Source organism: Sinocyclocheilus anshuiensis, unplaced genomic scaffold, assembly GCF_001515605.1.
Source record: "Sinocyclocheilus anshuiensis isolate Anshui unplaced genomic scaffold, SAMN03320099.WGS_v1.1 scaffold906, whole genome shotgun sequence".
Lineage (NCBI taxonomy): Eukaryota > Metazoa > Chordata > Actinopteri > Cypriniformes > Cyprinidae > Sinocyclocheilus > Sinocyclocheilus anshuiensis.
Window position 1 is genome coordinate 70,754 of NW_015540937.1, and position 19,654 is coordinate 90,407.

At 34.0% G+C, this 19,654-nt stretch overlaps 1 protein-coding gene across 6 annotated transcripts in view; it reads right to left on the bottom strand.

Annotated features, from left to right (window-relative positions):
- The window catches only part of gria4a (glutamate receptor, ionotropic, AMPA 4a), a 99,156-nt gene that overhangs the window by 43,233 nt on the left and 36,269 nt on the right, over positions 1–19,654 (bottom strand). For all 6 annotated transcript variants that reach the window (XM_016487601.1, XM_016487599.1, XM_016487600.1 and 3 more), the window contains exons 5-10: positions 17,059–17,112; positions 15,811–15,969; positions 13,132–13,299; positions 11,160–11,264; positions 10,938–11,045; positions 535–741 (exon numbers count right to left, since the gene is read on the bottom strand). In XM_016487601.1, the coding sequence (XP_016343087.1) occupies positions 535–741; positions 10,938–11,045; positions 11,160–11,264; positions 13,132–13,299; positions 15,811–15,969; positions 17,059–17,112 (801 nt within the window). The remainder of the gene's footprint in view (positions 1–534; positions 742–10,937; positions 11,046–11,159; positions 11,265–13,131; positions 13,300–15,810; positions 15,970–17,058; positions 17,113–19,654) is intronic.

Here is a 19,654-nt window from a genome sequence, read left to right on the forward strand (position 1 = left end):
AGTATATTTACTCTACAAGTATATCTACTGAATGAAAAGTATTTAGACTAAACATAAGCTTCTTGGAATTTTAAAAAATATTTTTTTTATATATATTTAGAAAGTTATATTTTAATATACTTGTATTTTTTTAATTTTGCTGGTAAATATATAAACAATTTATTAAAAAAGAAACACTAAACTAAACACTTTTTATTCCATAAATATAATTCTTTATATTTTTACTAGTGAAAATGTTCTTCTCTCCAGTTTTTTTCTTTTCTTTCTTTTTCTTTTTTTTTTTTAGCATTTCCATAACATTTTATTATAACAAGCAAAATCAAACAACAGTAGTATGATAAAGTTAACTTCTTTAGCTCAATTCATGTTGGAAATCTATTTTTCAGGCTCTTCCATCTGATGCACATGCATAAAAAAGCGATGTGCATGAAAAAGGTAACATTCATGATAAAACACAACGAGAAATATCTGTAAAATCCTGTAAAAACAAATGTAAATGACCTTGTATGACTGATATATATGTATGTATCTCACCCCGTACACCAGCTCCCCAACCATGCCGTTCCAGATCTTCGTCTCTGGATCTCTGGCTCCGTATTTCCCGTCAGGAACGATGGAGATCTTGTACTTGATGCCGATGTGCTTGGCGATCTCGGACGCCAGATCCACGCAGTATCCTTCGAACTGGTCATTTCCTTCGTACATCTCCCAGTTCTTCTTCAACATCACGTACGGTCCTTCCTAAACGCACACACACACACACACACACACACACACACACACACACACAGACAGAGGTGGGCAGGGATGGTCAAGCTGACCTCAAAATTAAACTGTATTATTAATTACAATTTTCAAAATAAAAGTTCTTTGGAAGACTGGCTTCTTATCAAGAACCATTTTGGGCTTTATAGGTTCTTTGGAGATCTTAAAGATCTTAAAAAGTTCTTCAGATCAGCGTTTTGGTTACTAGGTTCTTTAAAGCACCAGTACAGATGGTTTTCTGAAGCACACGAGTTATATTTTTCATATAGTAACTTCATTAATACTCATAATCAGATAACATGAGTATTCGCTGGGATGCACAGGACCTGATTGCAAACATAAATGTGTAGTACATCATGTAGGACACTCATATTACACTCTTTTATGAGCCATAAATGAGTGCAATATGTATTTGTGATGCTCATTAGAAATGCAGCCAATAAAGGTTTGACTGACAAGATCATCATTATAAATCAAAACATTTATTTGAATCATTTCCACACATGTATACGACTGTCTGAAACATTTGACATGTAAACCATTAGAGGCAAAATGCAAGTATTAAGTCACTATAATCAACTGGTCAATGATAATCAAATGATTTAATTAGAGCAGATTATAATAAACGAGTTCATATAATGAAAATAAAATCAAGAGATCATTTCTGGCAAGAGAAATCATTCTAAACATTAAAGCAAGGATCATTTAGACAGACAAACAACAATACATTTTGACAGTGTAAATGTCAAAGTACATTCATTTGATAGTCAATTATTCTACATTAAATATACAGTTTTGTACATTTCTAGAGGTTTTAAATGGAGAAACTGAATGAAATATCACCACACAGTGTATAGCGCTTCATTCTGAAGGTCGATTTTCTTTTTCACTTTGATACTGATATATAAATATATCCATTTATCAATAAATGAAAAGAGTGTTTAGAGTAAGTATACTTTTCTTTTTCTTTTTTTTCAATTTATATATATATATATATATATATATATATATATGTACTAGTTCACTTAGTTTAAAAACAAATACAAATATATTTACTGAACAAAAAGTTTGTTTAGCTTATTTTTAAATAAATTATTTATATATTTATAAGTAAATATATAAATGTTTTTAACAGAAAGTTTTTTTTGAGTGAATATACTTGTCATTTAATTTTAAATAAATTATTAGTTTATATATTTACCAGTAAATGTATAAGTTAATAATTTATTTTACAAATATATTTTCTGAACAAAAAGCGCATTTAGAGGAAATACTGTTGTGATTTACTTCTAAATAAATGATTTAATAATAATTATAAATGATTTAATAAATAAATGACATTTACCAGTAAATAATTAAATACTTTTACTGAAAGTGTTTTGGGTAAATATAAAAAAAAATGACTGAACAAAAAGTTTGTTTAGAGTGAATATACTTGTAATTTTTGTTTATATATTTACTATAGTAAGTGCGTAAATTTATAATTTATTTAAAAAGAAATTACAAGTGTATTTACTGAACAAAAAGTGCATTTAGAGGAAACAAAGTAATATATTTACTAGTAAATAATTAAATATTTTTATTGATTTATACATGTGTCTGTAAATATATAAATATATGATCAATAGAAGCACAGAAGGCAGCACTGCAAATAAATGATGAAAATATGAAACTAAATGACTTATTTTGAAACCATAAAACCTTACAACATTTTACATACTAGCATGAGACTGGTGTTAATCGCTGTTATCTGTAGTTATTGGTAACATATCACTAATGCTGTTAATAGATCATGAAATAGATCTTCAATATGACTTCTATAGTGGTTTCTGCAGTGAAAAAGGTGGTCTTGTCTGAATCAGGAGAGCAATATGCACAGATCAAGCACTGATTTTGATATGAGAGGACAATAGGAGGAAGCATTATTATGGATTTTGGACTCTTATTTTAGCCAGAAATGGCGATTTTAAGTTATAAACGTCTTAATAATGGATTTGTTTCTTACAAACATGCATTTTTTGTCTTCTCCAGATGTGAACTGATGGACTGGAGTGCTGTGGATTACTAGTGGATTATTGTGATGTTTTTATCAGCTGTTTGGACTCTCATTCTGACGGCACCCATTCACTTGCAGTGAGCAAGTGATGCAATGCTACATTTCTCCAAATCTGATGAAGAAACAAACTCATCCTAATCTTGGATGACCTGAGGATGACCTGAGATTTAAGCAAATTTTAATTTTTAAGTGAACTATTCTTTTAAGCTCAGAATTACGACTAAATAATTTGACTAAACAGTGAGTGGGTGGACACACTCTTCCAGGTGAAAGACATTAATGTAAGAAAAGAGAACGGATGAATGGATGTGTGTGTGTGTGTGTGTGTGTGTGTGTGTGAGGCTTCAGTGTATAATACATACAGTAGGAGGAACGTGCCTCGCATCCCCTTGATGGAGTTACACTAATTACAGCTATCAGTTACTCTGCAATCCTTCTCTCCGTCTGAAGCACACATGTCCATATACACAAACACATCTGGATGTGCTGCTCTGCATCTGTCACACTTACGCTTGATCGGTTCGAGAACTCTCATCAGATTAATTAACGTGTCTATTTATAGTAAGTGTTTTTGTTTGTGCTCGCATTGTGTTATTAAAAAGATCTGGTTTAAAGTCAACAGGAAATGGTCTGTTCTACTGATATAATGTAACGGATATATTAATGTTTTATTTATGATGAATTCGTGTGGTTGTGATTCATATAAGAGTGGAGTCAGAGTGGAATGTGACTCTGCAGTGGATTGTGGGAGATCTGAAACAGAGGCAAACACTGTGGAGGCTGAAGGTCAGGTTCGTCTGCATGCAACCCAATGGTGATTCTTATTTTTCATTTGTGTCATTATTTGCTATTATAGGCATATTTTATTTTATTTGTTTATATTTACATTAACTGACATTCAATTATTGCATTGGCAAGCTGTTAGAAAGCCTGCATTAGTTACTGCAGTAGCCGAACACAAATTCACACATTTTTTGACCTTTGAATATTTAATTCCATTTTAGATTTTTTGATTACTAGTTCAATAATTTAACAGCACATTTGCAGGTTAACGGCTCTCGGATGTTAGTCAAATTACATTTATTTAGATTTTTAAAAATTATTTTAAATATAATTTAATATTATATTTTTAATGATTTACTTTAGGTAATAATTCCTTTTTAGTTTAGTTTTTAGAATAAATATACTTTTTCATTCATTAAATATATTTTTAAATCATTTATATTTCCTTAACAAAAAGTATTTAGACTAAATTTAGACTATTTTTAAAATAAATAATTTATATTTTTACTAATAAATATATAAACAATTTATTTAAAAATAAATTACAACAATATTTACAGAACTGATAGCGTTTAGAGTAAATATTCTTGTAGTTGGTTCTCTGTTAAAAATGAAAAATATTTGAAGAAATCAAATATTTTATTTAATTAGGTGTTTTATTTTGATTTTTTTTTTTCAATTATTTATTTTAATTTTACATTTTTATGATTTAATTTAGGAAACAATTATTTTTCCTCCCTCATTATGTATAAGTTGACAAAATGTGTTTATAATAAATATACTTTTCATTCAGTAAATATACTTGTAATTTATTTCTCAACAAACTATAATTTAGACTAAATTAATTAATTACAAGTATATTTATGGAACAATTAAATATACTTGTATTTTTGAAGTTATATATTTAGTAGTAAATATATAAATGTAGTACCAATGAAGAATAGAAGGAAAATGGGCAGCACTATTTGAATATTTATTTTTACACTATTATTTTGAAACTGTAACACCTTATAACACATTATACATTAATCAAGCATATCATTGATGCTGTTTATAAAATGCTTGTAGATGCTAAATATCTTTTTTTTTCTCCAACAGAAGAAAGAAAGTCATACAGTTTGGAGTGATATGAGGGTGAGTAAATAATGATTGCTTTTTCATTTTGAAATGAACATTTCCCATTTCCAGTTTAAACATTTTTTTTACTCTTATTTTAGCCAGAATTGGCAATTTAAAGTTTTTTAACTTTTAAAGTTAAACTTTTTCATTTTGAAACGAACATTTCCCATTTCCCGTTTTAATAACCTAATAACCGAATATTCCTTTTAATGACAGGGTTTCAATTTTAGTTTAAAATTTAGTTTAATATCAACTTGTTTCAGAGGCTGGAGAAAGTTATTACATTTTGATATATGAATGTATATTTAAAAAAAAATAGGATAAGTTTTGAATCCATATTGACTTTTTCAGGTGCAAAGTTACATTAAACACATCAGTGCAACAGCACACACACACACACACACACACACACACACACACACACTCACACACACACTTCAGCAGCCGCTGTGTGTGTAATCAAGGATGAAACGTATCAGAAATGAGAGACCAGGTCTTTATATTCTTTGTAAAGGCCATGACTCACCGTATCCCGGCATAAATAAAACTATTTTGTGAAGGTGTCACCGTGTCGACCTGCACTAGCTGCTTCCTGTACGCTGTGTTTGATGTTTGATATGGAGATGCTATAAGGTGTGTCACAAACCTTTACCTAATGTGCTTGAGAAGGTTTGGAGTGATTCAGGCATTGAATTATAATGTAATATCAATTCAGTTTTGAATGATGCATGATCCTGATGAATATACAAATATATAAATCCAACATGCTTGCACTTCAGAGTTTCAGGGCAACATCTTTGTTAGTGGATCATTTAATTGTAGCATGAATGATAGAGATCATCCTCCATAAACACAGAAAACAGCATCTCAGGTCATCACACCTTCAAGAAACACAATCCTCTGATGGATTTCAGGACATTTAAAGGCAACACAATAATGTGACGTTACAAGACTGTACCATAAAGCTCCAACTTCCATTATAGAATGAATATTGTAAATGTAGATTGTGATTTTATCTTTCATTGTTTAATTGAATTTGAGTTTGAGTTTGCTATGATATTATTGGTTAACATAAATTGTTTCACACCCATGTGACCGTGGTTACGTCAGCAGACTATAAAGGTATTACATTCTGATGAAAGATTTTAAAACTTTTTTCTCTTTAGATAACATGCACTGACGTGTGGCAACCTTCATTAAAAAAGTATATGCTTTTTATTTTTGTTTTTAACATTTTACAGATCTTGTACATGTTTAACTGCTGTAATATTAAATATTTCTGAATAGTATTTGGGAAATAATGAATGATGGAACTTGATTTAGTTCATCAGGATTTGATGAAACGTTTAAAAAACTTTTTTGATTTTCTGGCAACATTTATTTAAAAAGCATATAATAACAATATTAATAATATTACAGCAGTTAAAAAAAAAAAAAAAAAAATTTATTTTTACACTATTATTTTGAAACTGTAACACCTTATAACACATTATACATTAATCAAGCATATCATTGATGCTGTTTATAAAATGCTTGTAGATGCTAAATATCTTTTTTTTTCTCCAACAGAAGAAAGAAAGTCATACAGTTTGGAGTGATATGAGGGTGAGTAAATAATGATTGCTTTTTCATTTTGAAATGAACATTTCCCATTTCCAGTTTAAACATTTTTTTTACTCTTATTTTAGCCAGAATTGGCAATTTAAAGTTTTTTAACTTTTAAAGTTAAACTTTTTCATTTTGAAACGAACATTTCCCATTTCCCGTTTTAATAACCTAATAACCGAATATTCCTTTTAATGACAGGGTTTCAATTTTAGTTTAAAATTTAGTTTAATATCAACTTGTTTCAGAGGCTGGAGAAAGTTATTACATTTTGATATATGAATGTATATTTAAAAAAAAATAGGATAAGTTTTGAATCCATATTGACTTTTTCAGGTGCAAAGTTACATTAAACACATCAGTGCAACAGCACACACACACACACACACACACACACACACACACACACTCACACACACACTTCAGCAGCCGCTGTGTGTGTAATCAAGGATGAAACGTATCAGAAATGAGAGACCAGGTCTTTATATTCTTTGTAAAGGCCATGACTCACCGTATCCCGGCATAAATAAAACTATTTTGTGAAGGTGTCACCGTGTCGACCTGCACTAGCTGCTTCCTGTACGCTGTGTTTGATGTTTGATATGGAGATGCTATAAGGTGTGTCACAAACCTTTACCTAATGTGCTTGAGAAGGTTTGGAGTGATTCAGGCATTGAATTATAATGTAATATCAATTCAGTTTTGAATGATGCATGATCCTGATGAATATACAAATATATAAATCCAACATGCTTGCACTTCAGAGTTTCAGGGCAACATCTTTGTTAGTGGATCATTTAATTGTAGCATGAATGATAGAGATCATCCTCCATAAACACAGAAAACAGCATCTCAGGTCATCACACCTTCAAGAAACACAATCCTCTGATGGATTTCAGGACATTTAAAGGCAACACAATAATGTGACGTTACAAGACTGTACCATAAAGCTCCAACTTCCATTATAGAATGAATATTGTAAATGTAGATTGTGATTTTATCTTTCATTGTTTAATTGAATTTGAGTTTGAGTTTGCTATGATATTATTGGTTAACATAAATTGTTTCACACCCATGTGACCGTGGTTACGTCAGCAGACTATAAAGGTATTACATTCTGATGAAAGATTTTAAAACTTTTTTCTCTTTAGATAACATGCACTGACGTGTGGCAACCTTCATTAAAAAAGTATATGCTTTTTATTTTTGTTTTTAACATTTTACAGATCTTGTACATGTTTAACTGCTGTAATATTAAATATTTCTGAATAGTATTTGGGAAATAATGAATGATGGAACTTGATTTAGTTCATCAGGATTTGATGAAACGTTTAAAAAACTTTTTTGATTTTCTGGCAACATTTATTTAAAAAGCATATAATAACAATATTAATAATATTACAGCAGTTAAAAAAAAAAAAAAAAAATATATATATATATATATATATATTAACTGCTGTAGTATTAAATATTTATGAGTAAAAATAAATATTATGTGGGAAATCATAATATGTGGGTTTATGATTTAATTTAGGAAACAATTATTTTTCCTCCCTCATTATGTATAAGTTGACAAAATGTGTTTATAATAAATATACTTTTCATTCAGTAAATATACTTGTAATTTATTTCTCAACAAACTATAATTTAGACTATTTTTTAAATAAATATTATTTTAAATGTATAAACAATTTATATTAAATTACAAGTATATTTACAAAACAAAGTGTTTAGAGTAAATGTACTTGTAATTGGTTCTCTATTGTCAGTCACAGCATGAAGGTAAAGAAATACATTTTTAGTAGGTGTTTTTTGATTATTATTTTGATTATTTTTCAATTATTGAATTTTACATTTTTATGGTTTAATTTAGGAAATAATTCATTTTTGTCCTTTATTGTATATAAGTGAATAAAGTGTTTAGAATAAATATACTTTTCATAAGTACTTGTAATTTATTTTTTAAAAATTACATTTACTGAACAAAAAGTATTTATACTAAATAATTTATATTTTAGTATATATATATATATATATATATATATATACTACTGTTCAAAAGTTTGAGGTCGGTAAGATTTTTTTATACGTTTTTAATAAATGTTTATTTCTTTTTTTTGTAACATGTTACCGATTTTATTTATATTTAACTGCTGCAATATTAAATATTTCTGAGTATATTATGTGGGGAAATAATGAATGTTGGGGCTTGATTTTATTATTCATCAAGATTTGATGAAAGTTTAAAATTATCTATCTATCTATCTATCTATAGAATAACATGGACTTTCTCTCTCTCTCTCTCTCTCTCTATATATTATATATATATATATATATATATAAACTGTTGTAATATTTAACAGTTCTGAGTAAAATGGAATATTATGTGGGAAATAATGAATGGTTGGGCCTGATTTTACATTCAAAGATCATAAAAAAGCTTTTTTTAGATTAACATGCACTTAACTATTGTGCACAATGAGAGCAGGAACATTTGTTACAGTAACTTGGGTCGGTTTCAGTTTCATGATGCCTTTAAATGCCAGCCATGTAATTCATAGAGCAAGGGCAAGCAATCACAAGATGACAAAACAAAATACCCACAAAGCTGCTTTTTACACCCTTGGCATTGCACCTCAAGTACGTGGGCTGAATGTTAGTTTAACGCTGCAGTCCCAGCTGAAGAGTGTCTGAAACAGCTGAATCATTACACTCTCTCTGGTGTCTCACGGTTGTCTCGTCCTCTTCTCTCTGCTCAGTGTCTGAACAGCGGATTCTTTAGCAGTGATGGAAACGATGATGATCCTGCAGAGGTAAAATTCTCCATCGCCTTAAAAAGCGCATGGCAGAAAAGAAAAGAGAGACAGAGAAGGAGAGAGAGAGAGAGAGAGGAGGAGCCTGCTAAGGTATAATTTTCTATCGCTCTTTTCCCTGTTTAAACCCTTATAGAATTTACCACACTGACCATAGTTTCCACCAAAATACCATTGTTACTGTAGTAAAACTACAGTAGTTAATAAAATGGAAAGCAATTAAAAAACTTCAAATATGGTTTGAAGGACAGGCTGTATATATGTATGTAATAATAAAGAAACGCTATTTTATAGCACTTCTCATACTTAAGCTACTACATTAATACATTCAGCTAATTTTTTACCTTTTGTTTGTTCTTTTAATTCTAATGTTGATATTTTCTAAATTAAAGTAAAAAACATTAGAAGTGACTAAAAAGTTTAACATTAAAATACAAATTTTTTATTGCGACATATAAACGTGGAACTGCGAGATATAAATTCAGAATTACGAGATATAAGTGCGGAATTATGAGATATCAATGCAGAATTACGAGTTACAAATGCAAAATTATGAGATATCAGTGCAGAACTACAAGATATAAACGCATAATTCTGAGGTATCAATGCAGAATTATGAGATATAAATGCAGAATTGTGAGATTTTATTCTGTGGCAGAAACAGGTTTCCATAATGTTCTTTTAATTCTAATGTTGATATTTTCAAAACTGAAAATGTTTTAAAACATTACAAACTGAGAGAGTTCAGATGCATATTTTCTAAAATATGAACCCTTGGAGCTTGTCTAATTGTGATTGCTAAAAGGTTCTGAATTTGTAGGGCTTCAATGCTGATGTCCTGCTAATCGATTTTCGGCTGTGAGCTGTTGGAGAATCAGAGGTCAGATAGTGACTCAACGCTTTTGTTAACGCCCCAGACTGAAATGCAACTTTTAGCAAGTTTGAAATAGCCTGAGCCAGTAAGTGGGCAGCTCTCATGGCCTTTGAGCTTCTTCTCATCTTCTTCTGTGTGTAATATGGCATTCATGTAACTTAAATAGTAGAACATGATGTCAAGGTCATGGGTTGCATTCTCAGGGAATGCATGAATGCAGTGTAATTTACTTTGAATTAAAGCACCTACCAAATACATTCATGCAAATGTTCTCAGGCTAAAGAACTGACAGCGAATGCAAAGTCATATAGCGTATCTGTACATTTGTATAATCTAATTCAGCCTATTTTGATTGCTTGCATGGTGCTCCTGTTCTTATTTCAGCAGTTCGTGACAGAATGGGATGGAAATGTCACAGACAGTCTTTCAGTCTGTCATCTCATCCATTATTAATTGCTGAGTGTGACAGACCTACGACTTTTTGGCAAAAACAGTTGGTAGGTTTGACACCCCTGTCCAAATTCAAATTGAATCAGCTAGTGGGACAGCACCCTTAACAATGACTGCTTATAACTATGGTGATTTGTTGAAAACGATGGTTACTGTGGTGCATTTTTAAGGGAAATTTAAACATCAACCTCAAACGCATATATAAACTTTTTCTCTTCAGTATAACCCTCTTGTTCCCTTATCTATGGATAAACTGATGACATTAACATAATAAATGAATTAATGCACAGTCAGCACTCTCTCTCTCGCTTTCACTGGCTCGCTTTCTTTAATCATTTTTCTCACTAATACAGTCGAGAGCAATGCAAGTGAGTTTTAATCAAGTAGATCTAACCGATGTAATGTGTTCTGCTCACTGTAGATGGCACTATGTGTGTAAGACTGTGGATGTGGGTGGTTGCGTGTACATTACCATTATAGTCGTGACGATAACCGTTCTATTCTCCATAGCAGAATCATTTCCCATGGAGAGCTCATTCTGGACCAGAACCAATTTATCCAGGTCATTCCAGTAACCGATCTGCAGATGATAGACGATGGGGTGATCAATCCTGTGTGTATCAAATTACGGTGTGTATCTGTATAAATGGATGCTTGTGTGTCTAAATGTATGAAACTGTGTTGTGTGTCTGACCTTGCGGGGGCCGTTACTCTTTAGCTCAAAGACATCCATGGTGTAGTTGACTCTGCGTCCATAATGGTCAAACTGGATATTCCCAGTGAGACCCTGGATTCTCACCTTTACACACACACATACACAAGGAAGTATTAGTAAGACAGAACACATATCACTTTTGGTAAACATGGAGCAAAGTTATAATTTGTAGCTACAATTTTAGTTTGCTGAGTGGATTAAACTTTTAAGATGAGTTCAAACTAGTGTCAGATTTGATAGCAAGTTTATGTATCCTTTGTATCCTGCATTGTCCGAGCCCCCATTTAGTCCTGCCCACTCTCACCTTTCAGACAGTGTCCCGCCCACTCCCACCTCTAGTACAGAGCTCTGCCCATTCTTACCTGTCGAAGAGCATCAAATCCACTCCCACCTGTTGTACAGTCCTGCCCACTCTCACCTTTCAGACAGTGTCCTGCCCACTTCCAGCAGCCGTTCAGAGTCCCGCCCACTGTCACTTTCAGACAGTGTACCGCCATAAAGAGGCCTGCCAACTCTTATCTGTTAGACAGCATCCTGCCCACTTCCACCTGTCATACAGAGTCCCGCCCACTCTCACTTTCAGGCAGTGTCCCACCCACTTGTTGTACAGAGTCCCGCCCACTCATATCTTTCAGACAACAGTCCCGCCCACTCCTACTTGTCATGCGAAGCCCTGTCCAAACTTACCTGTCAGAGAGCATCTCGCCCAGTCTCACCTCTCTTTCAGTTCCACCCACACTCACCTTTCAGGTAATGCTTCACCCTTCGTACAGAATCCCACCCAGAGCTTCCCACCCTGTCTCACCTGTCATATAGAGTCCCGCCCTTTCCCACTTGTTATACAGAGTCCCGCCCATTACCACTTGCCATACAGAGTCCCGCTTATTCCCACTTGTCGTACAGAGTCCTGCCCATTACCACCTACCTTACACAGTCCTTTTTATTCCCACTTGTCATACAGAGTCCCGCCCATTCCCGTTTGTCTTACATAGTCCCGCCCATTCCCACCTGTCGTACAGAGTCCAGCCCATTCCCACCTGTCATACAGAGTCCAGCCCATTCCCACCTGTCGTACAGAGTCCAGCCCATTCCCACCTGTCTCACAGAGTCCCGCCCATTCCCATCTGTCGTGCAGAGTCCCGCCCATTCCCACCTGTCTCACAGAGTCCCGCCCATTTCCACCTGTCTCACAGAGTCCCGCCCATTTCCACCTGTCTCACAGAGTCCCGCCCATTTCCACCTGTCTCACAGAGTCCCGCCCATTTCCACCTGTCTCACAGAGTCCCGCCCATTTCCACCTGTCTCACAGAGTCCCGCCCATTTCCACCTGTCTCACAGAGTCCCGCCCATTTCTACTTGTCGTTCAGTCCTGTCATTACCATTTTTAGATAACATCCTACCCAGTCTTGCTCACAGCATCCCATCAACTCTCACCTGTTTCAGAGATCGTTCCATGTCGATGCCCTGGTTCCAAGGAGCAGCTGGGTTTGCCAGACAGTCTCCAGCGTTGCCTCTGCGAGAGATGTCGATCTTCTGTCTGCGCAGATTTCGAAACGCCTCCGCCATCACTAGCACACCATCGTACGTCAATGATGATGTGTACTGAGGAGGTAAAAGGAATATTGTGTCTTTACTTCATTCACACTACATTACCCATGCTTCCTGTTTACAAGCACATATCCAGTATAATGCAGAGCCGTCCTAGTGCCTAAAGTAGATGTAAATGCAACAGAGAGGGCAATCTAGGTGAGTCCCACCTGTCATACAGAGTCCCGCCCATTCCCATCTGTCGTGCAGAGTCCCGCCCATTCCCACCTGTCTCACAGAGTCCCGCCCATTTCCACCTGTCTCACAGAGTCCCGCCCATTTCTACTTGTCGTTCAGTCCTGTCATTACCATTTTTAGATAACATCCTACCCAGTCTTGCTCACAGCATCCCATCAACTCTCACCTGTTTCAGAGATCGTTCCATGTCGATGCCCTGGTTCCAAGGAGCAGCTGGGTTTGCCAGACAGTCTCCAGCGTTGCCTCTGCGAGAGATGTCGATCTTCTGTCTGCGCAGATTTCGAAACGCCTCCGCCATCACTAGCACACCATCGTACGTCAATGATGATGTGTACTGAGGAGGTAAAAGGAATATTGTGTCTTTACTTCATTCACACTACATTACCCATGCTTCCTGTTTACAAGCACATATCCAGTATAATGCAGAGCCGTCCTAGTGCCTAAAGTAGATGTAAATGCAACAGAGAGGGCAATCTAGGTGAGTGCATTGATTATTGCCTCCGCCGGCTTGCTTGTAAGGCTGTGTATGTAATGCAATGTGACATAAAACTGCAATGTAGCACCGTCACTATTTGTTACTGGAAAAGCTATTTAGCTGTAAAGCAGTACAGATTGTTGCTACAGAGCAGTAAAGATCCAGAGAGATTGCTGGGGAAAACAGTGCATCGTTTTTCTCTTTATGAGGTACCACTAGCGGTAAAAAAAAAAAATAATTTCATCTGTTGTTATTTCCATAAACAAATACAAAAGCATGGCTATTTGCATGAGTAAATCGTCCCAATAAGACAGAACGAGTGTCAGTGGCTGGATCTGCACTGACACCGTTTGTTATGAATGAACTTATGAAGGTAGAATGACGTCAAAAAGATTTGCATACGCAGGGTAATATTTGTGGAAGTGTACATAAGACTGTAAGTGTAAATTAAATTTGCATTGATCAGCAGAAGATTTATGGTTCTAGCAGAGGCATAATAACATCCAATTAACATTGAGGGAAAGACAGAAACAAACAACAATCATTAAAGGGGGAGTCAGCGAGTGAGATGCAGAAAATCAAGAGCGAGCAAGAGATGGAGATAGTCAAGGCTCTTGCCTATAAAGTGTGCTCTAATGAACCCATAAAGATTGGTCTGATGTTCCTCTGATAATTTAGAGCAGGGACTGCAGGATGGAAGTACTAATCAATGGGAGTAGAGAAGGAGCTCCACGTTATCAACAGAGGGGAAAAGCAAGGTTTTTGAGCTGAGGACAGCACGATGAGGTGAGGTTATGCAAAACAAAACCATCTTAATGAGTATATTTGTCTTGTTTTCTAGTACGGAGAACTGTAATACTTTTTGTGTGGTACCGTGCGAGCATTTCACTTGTATTTGCGACTAAGAATAGATGTGTGCGAACTGTAAAATGTATTTAGGAGCATGTGTGTGAATAACAAAACGGCCCAGTGGGTCCTTAAAATATAAAAATAATCAGTTTTATGAAATTTAAGGTAATAAGTCTTGAATTATAATATCTGAGTTTTAAAAAATATCTTAAATTTTATAACAAACATCTTAATAATTTTAAGAGTCTTAAATTTGGGGATGGAAAAACAGGAATTTGATATTAATATATTTATAAATATATTTATATACTTTACTTAATTGTATTTTTTTAGTATTGTTATTTTTTTTAGTATTTAGTATATAATATATTTTACTAATATTTAAGAGAGAAAATAGAAGAATTAGGGCGAATCAATACATTCTGAATAATTTACTGCCATTGTGTAAATAATATGTAATCATGTAATTATAAAAAAGTAACTGTAATCTGTAATATAATCTAATTATAAGTACTTTATTTTTGGAATCTGATTACATAATCCAGATTACATGTAATTAGTTACTACCCAGCACTGTGTGTGTGTGTGTGTGTGTGTGTGTGTGTGTGTGTTTGTGTGCATCAATTGAAGCAACATATTAATATAGAACGGTGATTAAACTGACTTAGAACTACCTGTGCATTAAACGGTTTTAATGCACACCTGCCAGCCAATCAGAATAGAGTATTCAGACAGACCATGGTGTATATATATATAAATATATATATTAGTGCTGTCAAATCAATTAATCACGATTAATGGCATCCAAAATAAAAGTTTGTGTTTACACAGTTCACACACATTTATTATGTAAACAATTTTTTTTTTTTTTGTGCGATTAATCGATTTGACAGCACTATTACTGTTTTTGCCTTCATTGTATCCCTTTATAAAGGAAAAACACAATATTTGATACTATGTAATTGTGCCCCTAAATGTGAATTTTTCTCTTTGTCTCTTGGAAAACTAGAATGGTTTCCCAGTCTTCAAAACACAACATTTATTTACTTGTATTTAGACTTTATTTCACATGTTCCCCAACAGATGGGTTAAACGTGGCTCCGGCTGCGGTCTGTCATGGCTTAATTGACTCAAATATTGCCTGGGCAGCTGCTCGTTAAATCTCATTGGCTAAAGCTTCACGAAGAATGTGTCCTGTCACAGTTTGATTGGCTGAACATCTGTGACTGGAACTCTGCCACATGCGTCCGACAGGATTATCAGAGTTTCGACCTGATTTAAACCAACCTGCTATTTGCTGGGCGGTTTCGAAGCACGCTGTTTGAGTAGATAAGGAATTATGCTGCTAATGGATTCAATGGCGTTTAGTACAGATCTCAGAGCATGTTTGCGCTAATTCCTTTAGTGAACTGGGTGCTGAAACAATGCAGAAAAATAAAGTGTGTGCAAATAAATGTCCGCAGTGTTTGTTATTCAGTGTTTGCATTTGTGTTTAATTATGTTGTAAATGTATTTGCTTACCCTGGGTGGGCTCTCAGATCCTGGATACTCCCTCTGGTCTAGTTTGTTCCACCGCTGCATTAGTTTGATCACCACTGGTTTGCTGAAATCCACCAACTGGAAACCAGTTACGTTTGCCCCGCCGTGCATAAACCTCTCAAGAGAAATGTCCTTAAATCCCTGCAGGGAGAAAGACAGAGAGCAAATCAGAGTGAGAGCGAATGCAGCCGATTCATTGAAAAGATAAAAAGGTGGAAAAATGGAGATTGACTGAATAAATGTGAGTTATAACATTTCTTAATATCCCAGATGCTGACGCTAACAAATGTCAGCACAGAATATGTTAAAGCACAGCACAAAATAAGCAACGATAAATCACACGTAACAAAGTTCAGGTTCAGCAGTCAATCATAGTCAGAGTCTCCGAAACTGAACAAGACTGCAAACTCCTTGAGACTAACTACCAGTTCAGATCAAATTAATCATCCAGATTGTGTTTTACAGTTTCTGAGAGGTGCAAAACACCTCATGTTGCTAGGGTGTTTTGGGTGGTTGCTACGTGATTCGCTCAGATTAATTCGAGAAAGATACATACAGATACATTAAAAAAAGATGTGAGAAGTGCAGTGTTGCCAGGGCATTGATTTATGGTTGCTAAGATGATATGAGTAATGTTTAGTTTGTTGCTATGTGGTTGCTAGGGTGTTTGGTGTGGTTGGTTTTAAATTACATATTTAAAAATGTAATTATTATATATATTATATATATATGTATATATTTAAAAATGTAATTAGAGAAAGATTCTTACAAATACATAAAGTTTTATATTAAATTAATTAAAATTAAAATTAATTAAATTAATAATTTATATTAAAAATTAATTCGAAAAAGATACAAATACATTGAAAATTATATTAAATTAATTAAATTATTTAATATAAATGTATACATTTGCTAATGTCGTCTTGGGTGTCGCTGAAGTTAATTAATTCTTTCATTTTAATTATACATTTTAGGAAATTAATTTTAATATTAAAAATAATTATTGTAATTATCGTCTGATCACTTGGTAAAGCACTAGTGCACATGATTTAAGGAATCCTTCACAAACGATGTGAGTTAGATGCCAAAATGTAATACTGCGTTCTGGTTTTCTTCAGGAAAGTGAAGCTCAGTCACAGAGAATTACAGCCAGAGGACACGCTGTCCTCTACATGTGTTCATTTCCTCCAGCGCTCCATCCCTGTATAAACCCGCGCCAGCACTCACCAGGTTAGCCACGATGTAGTGATATCCTTTCACATGTTTGCCCACACTCACAATCTGAGAGAAAGACAGAAATACAAGGAATGAGTGACTGAAAAAGACTATTTTATTACACGCTTCAGCAATACAGCCTACAGATGTATTAATATATACTTGGGAAAGTGTATATTAGAACGTATTTTTACACAGAAAATAGAGTTTAGGTTCCAAGACATTGTGTGCATTTCAGAATTGATTGAATTGAGAATTTGAATTTGTATTAATGTGGCAAATAGGATGCAGTTCAAATTTGAATGCAAGTACAATTAAAATGAAAACATTCATTTTCTCCATAGGTGAATTGATTTTGAACAATAACCTTTACAGACCTATTGTGAGGTTGTTAATCGATGGTAAATGCTTTTGTTGAAGCCATCAGAATGCTTTTTTTTTAATTTTTGTAAATAATTCCTGGTAAGAAACTACATTACCCATGATTCTGTAAACTCTGCACCAATGACAGAATCAAAAACAGGTAATTCGATCATTTCGAAGAGGACTTTTTCACTGGAGGAAGTGTAATTATGGATTATGGACTAGCCAGAAGCAACGTTTTGAAGTGGGAAAAACCTCAAAAACGTACAAATGTAGCATTGGATCACTTGCTCACCAGTGGATCCTCTGCAGTGAATGGGTGCCGTCAGAATGAGAGTCCAAACAGCTATATCTTGATAGTCCACTTTAGGCATTCTACTTCCTATAAGTAACTTTGCACCTACATGTCAACTAGCAGTCGTTAGAGTATTAGTAGTCTGTCTGTTTAATATCTAATAACACTTTATTTTGATGGTTGCTCAACTGACTATAAGTAACTTCGCAAGTACGGCAGCTTATTCTACTAACCCTAACCTAACGGTCTACAAATGCTCTAATGAGAGTTAGTTGCAAAGTTACTTACAGTAAGTAGAATGTCTAAAGTGGACTATCGAAATAAAGTGTAACCAACATCACAATAATCCACAAGTAATCCACAGCACTCCAGTCCATCAGTTAACATCTGGAGAAGACAAAAGCTGAGACAAATCCAGCATTAAGACGTTTTACCTTCAAACCGTTTCCTCCAGTGAAAAATGTCCATCTCCTGTTGTCTCTCACATCAAAATTCACCACATATTTGTTTAGAGCTGTTTTGGCTTGTAAACGGTGCTTGATCTGTGCAGATTTCTCTCCTGATTCAGACCAGACCACTTTTTCACTGGAGGAAGCGTTATTATGGATTATATTTTAGTTAGAAACGTCTTAATGCTGTATTTGTTTTAGCTTTTGTCTTCTCCAGATGTGAACTGATGGACTGGAGTGCTGTGGATTACTTGTGGATTATTGTGATGTTTTTATCAGCTGTTTGGACTCTCATTCTGACGGCACCCATTCACTGCAGAGCATCCATTGCTGAGACACTGATGCAATGCTACATTTCTCCAAATCTGATGAAGAAACACACTCATCTTATATGGGCTAAGGCCAAGTAAGTTTTTCATTTTTGGACTATTCCTTTAAGTAAACAGTCTTTTTCAAATACTGTGTTTTTAAATTAAAATTTAACAAGGAGCCATATCTTTTGCTGGATGTGAGATTTGTCTAGTGTGTAACTGGTATCGGTGTGTAAGATCAGTGGCCGCTGTTATCCACATCTGCTCGAGGAACATGCTGGCAGGACTGGCAGGGCATGTAGAGAGAACACTCTGTTGATGTTGTACTTGACTATGTCCAACTGTGAGACTGTGTGTGTGTGTGTGTGTGTGTGTGTGAGAGAGAGAGAGAGAGTGTGTGTGTGTGTGTGTGTGTGTGTGTGTCTGGCTGTATTTGCCAAGTCTGCTGTCAGACTGATAGATGGGCACCTCAGAGGTCTGCCTGAGGAACAGACGGACCATGTAACAATCAAACGCCCCGCAATCGCAGAGTTCATAGATCAGACGTACTGAGAGCTGAGCTGTGACTCCTTCTGCTGCTCGTGTTGAACATCATTACCGCACGAGAACCATGGAGCTGTTACACATGAGGCCCGTTTAATGTACACTAGCGTTCAAAAGTTTGGGGTTTTTAAACATTTTTGAAAGAAGTCTTAAAACTACAATAAAAAAAGTAATATTGAGAAATATTATTACAATTTAAAATAGCTGTTTTCTTTTGCAATGAATTTTAACGTAATTTATTTCTGTGATACAAAGCTGTTTTATTTTTTTAAATGAATACAAATTAATTAAAATATATTAAATTAATTATATTTAATTATTTTTTTAATTAATAAAAATTTAAAATTATATTAAATGAATTACATTAAAATAAACTATATATTTAAAAAAGAAATCAATATACACATGTATACATTTTAGTATTAAAAACAATTCTTACTGTAATTATTTTTATATTATATAATGACTATTGTAAATTAATAATAAATATTTTTTAATGATTTTGAAAGAAATCTCACCTTATGCTCACCAAGGCTGCATTTATTTAATCATGTATAATATTATACATATTTTGTATAATATTGTATAATATTTTCAAAGTCAGTCAAAATCACTCAAATTTTATTTAAATATTTAAAAATATTTAA